Source organism: Limulus polyphemus, unplaced genomic scaffold, assembly GCF_000517525.1.
Source record: "Limulus polyphemus unplaced genomic scaffold, Limulus_polyphemus-2.1.2 Scaffold2550, whole genome shotgun sequence".
In the NCBI taxonomy this organism is placed as follows: domain Eukaryota; kingdom Metazoa; phylum Arthropoda; class Merostomata; order Xiphosura; family Limulidae; genus Limulus; species Limulus polyphemus.
Genome location: NW_013668160.1, coordinates 167411 through 170039, shown reverse-complemented (window position 1 = coordinate 170039; position 2629 = coordinate 167411). Strand labels below are relative to the sequence as shown.

Genomic DNA, 2629 nt, shown 5'->3' with positions numbered 1-2629 from the left:
GACTTAAATAACTTCATCTACTGTAAAGCCACTGCTTTGTTTTTATAGTTTTGAAACAATAAGTAACTGCTAATACAATACAATCATCCGTAATGTTAAATGTTTTTTCGTATTTGTCATAACATCATTTTAAGTACCCATATGATTTGCATGTGCAGATTTATCTGTGCATGTGAACCATTGCAGACGTGTGGTTTTTCTCACAAAAAGACCTGTAAAGGCATTTTCTAAGTTCACCAATCCTTAATGACATATTTCAACTAGCTTAAAGTCCTTTATTCAACTAATAGTAGAATATTACAAACCTACACAATAATTAGCTATTATATGTTTTGTTTGTCTGTGAGCATTTTACTTTTCTCTTCTTCTACAGAGCGAGCTAGGGCCATGACATTTCCTGCTCCGAACCCACGTGCTCCATGGCGCTGTAACACCTCCAAGAAGAAAGTCTCTCTGTCAAACAAAGGCAGCGTGAAGATCTGCATCAAGTACCTAAAATTACCATTTATATTGAAATCAAAATCACTGCATATATAATACAACATCAACATTTTACATAAAAGACCTTTACATTATATTTTCAAAGCTTCTTAAATCTGGATCATACTATGAAAAATAAATTCCTTGTAATAGCTATAAAAAATCTCCACCAAAAAATAAATTTGCCATAACATTCCTCTTCATATATAATGGTTTATTATACGTTTTGAACTTAATTTTATTCTGTTTATGGTTAAGTACCTGCTTAAAAGGCTTATGAAAACTAAAATTATGGGTGAATAAAGAAATATGTCACATCTCAGATTTTCAAGGATGTGTTACATATCTGATTGTTTGTTAATTTCCGGTGTAAATTCTTTCCGAGGAACTTCAGCGATACAAGTCCTTTCTTGATTAAACTAGTTTATTCTCTCTCGATACAACTTTGTAATACACAGAATTTCCAGTCACTTTAAACTTAACAACCTTTATAACACGCTCTATAAATCACAGTGTTTCACACACTTTACTTACTGTGCTTACTGTTCGCTTGACTCATTTATCTATCTATCTGCCTATATCGTGGCACGATACAAGGGCGTCTAGCAATTACTCGGACATTCGCGGGGTTCCCCGATAATTCTAGAAACTCCAGTGCACATGCTCCCAGCGTTACGCGACTTCCAGTGTCGTAACACTGCCCCTTCCTTAGTATTGTTCGTCCCGAACAATAGCCACTTACATTTAACCAATAGATAGTTAACAATAACTTAATTAAATGTACAGAATTTACAAACACAAAATTAAAATATAACAAAGTCTATTAATTTTACAGGACGTATCTTCTTTCGTACTGGTCTCTGTCTCATTGGCTCATACTTCACGTGGGGTTCATCTGCTCGATCAGGAAATGTCCCATTATCGGTAGAAGTCACATCAGTGATAGTAACTTCATTAACGGCTTCACTGTTTTCCTTCTCAAAACCGGGTACAGTTTCTTCTTCAACAGTGGCTTTTTCAGGTGACACGTCTTCAGCAGCATCATTTGTTCCATTGTTCACTAAGTTCCAACTGAAATGTCCTGGACCATGATAATGCCAAAGCCTGTTGGTATGCACCACCACCTTTGACTTACCTCGCCGACCACATTTTATTCGAAATTTCACGTCTATAAGACGATCCACTATGTCATATGGTACTTTCCATGGAGATGACAACTTAGGAGACTTCCCTTTGGTCTTCCTGGGATTATACAACCACACCTTGTCTCCTGGTACAAAGCTGACTTTGGTAGATCTCTTATCATAACATAGTTTCATGGAATCAGCAGACGTTTTCAAGTTTGAATGCACTTGATGGTGAATACCATCCATCCTTTCCAATAACACTTTCACAAACTCTGACACATTCTCAGGCAACCCTTCATAAGGTGGGCGTCCTGTTATCAGGTCCACTGGCACCCAAAGTTCCCGACAAACATCAGTTTTGCTGTAGTGTAACCAGTGGCTTCATGCTCTCTGTTCTATAAGCCATCAACAGTGGAGGGAGTAAGACATCCCAGTAATCTTGGTGGCTACTACAAAACTTTGCCAATTCCTGTCCCAGTGTCCAATTGTACTTTTCTACCATCCCATCAGACTGTGGGTGAAGTGGCGTTATGCTGGTCTTTCGTATGCCAAACAACTTTCAGCATTCATGGAACACAGCTGATTCAAAGTTACGGACTTGATCCGAATGCAGTTATCTTGTTATCAGGTCCACTGGCAACCGAAGTTCCCGACCAAACATCAGTTTGCTGGAGTGTATCCAGTGGCTTCATGCTCTGTTGTTCTATAGGCCATCAACAGTGGATGGAGTAAGACATCCCAGTCTACTTGGCGGCTACTACAAAACTTTGCCAATTCCTGTCCCAGTGTCCAATTGTACTTTTCTACCATCCCATCAGACTGTGGGTGAAGTGGCGTTATGCTGGTCTTTCGTATGCCAAACAACTTTCAGCATTCATGGAACACAGCTGATTCAAAGTTACGGGCTTGATCCGAAAGAAGTTATCTTGTTATCAGGTCCTCTGGCAACCGAAGTTCCCGACCAAACATCAGTTTGCTGGAGTGTATCCAGTGGCTTCATGCTCTGTTGTTCTATAGGCCAT

General features: G+C 39.0%; 1 protein-coding gene across 9 annotated transcripts in view; it reads right to left on the bottom strand.

Moving 5' to 3' along the window:
- Positions 1-254: 254 nt before the first annotated feature.
- LOC106467274 (4-hydroxyphenylpyruvate dioxygenase-like protein) overlaps positions 255-2629 on the bottom strand; it is a 56603-nt gene continuing 54228 nt past the window's right edge. For 8 of the 9 annotated variants that reach the window (XM_013927605.2, XM_013927601.2, XM_013927606.2 and 5 more), the window contains one exon: positions 259-492. In XM_013927605.2, coding sequence (XP_013783059.1) covers positions 324-492 — 169 coding nt within the window. In that variant the 3' untranslated portion in view covers positions 259-323. Of the gene's footprint in view, positions 493-2629 lie in introns of all 9 variants that reach the window. The other variant, XM_022395414.1, reaches the window with a different exon arrangement.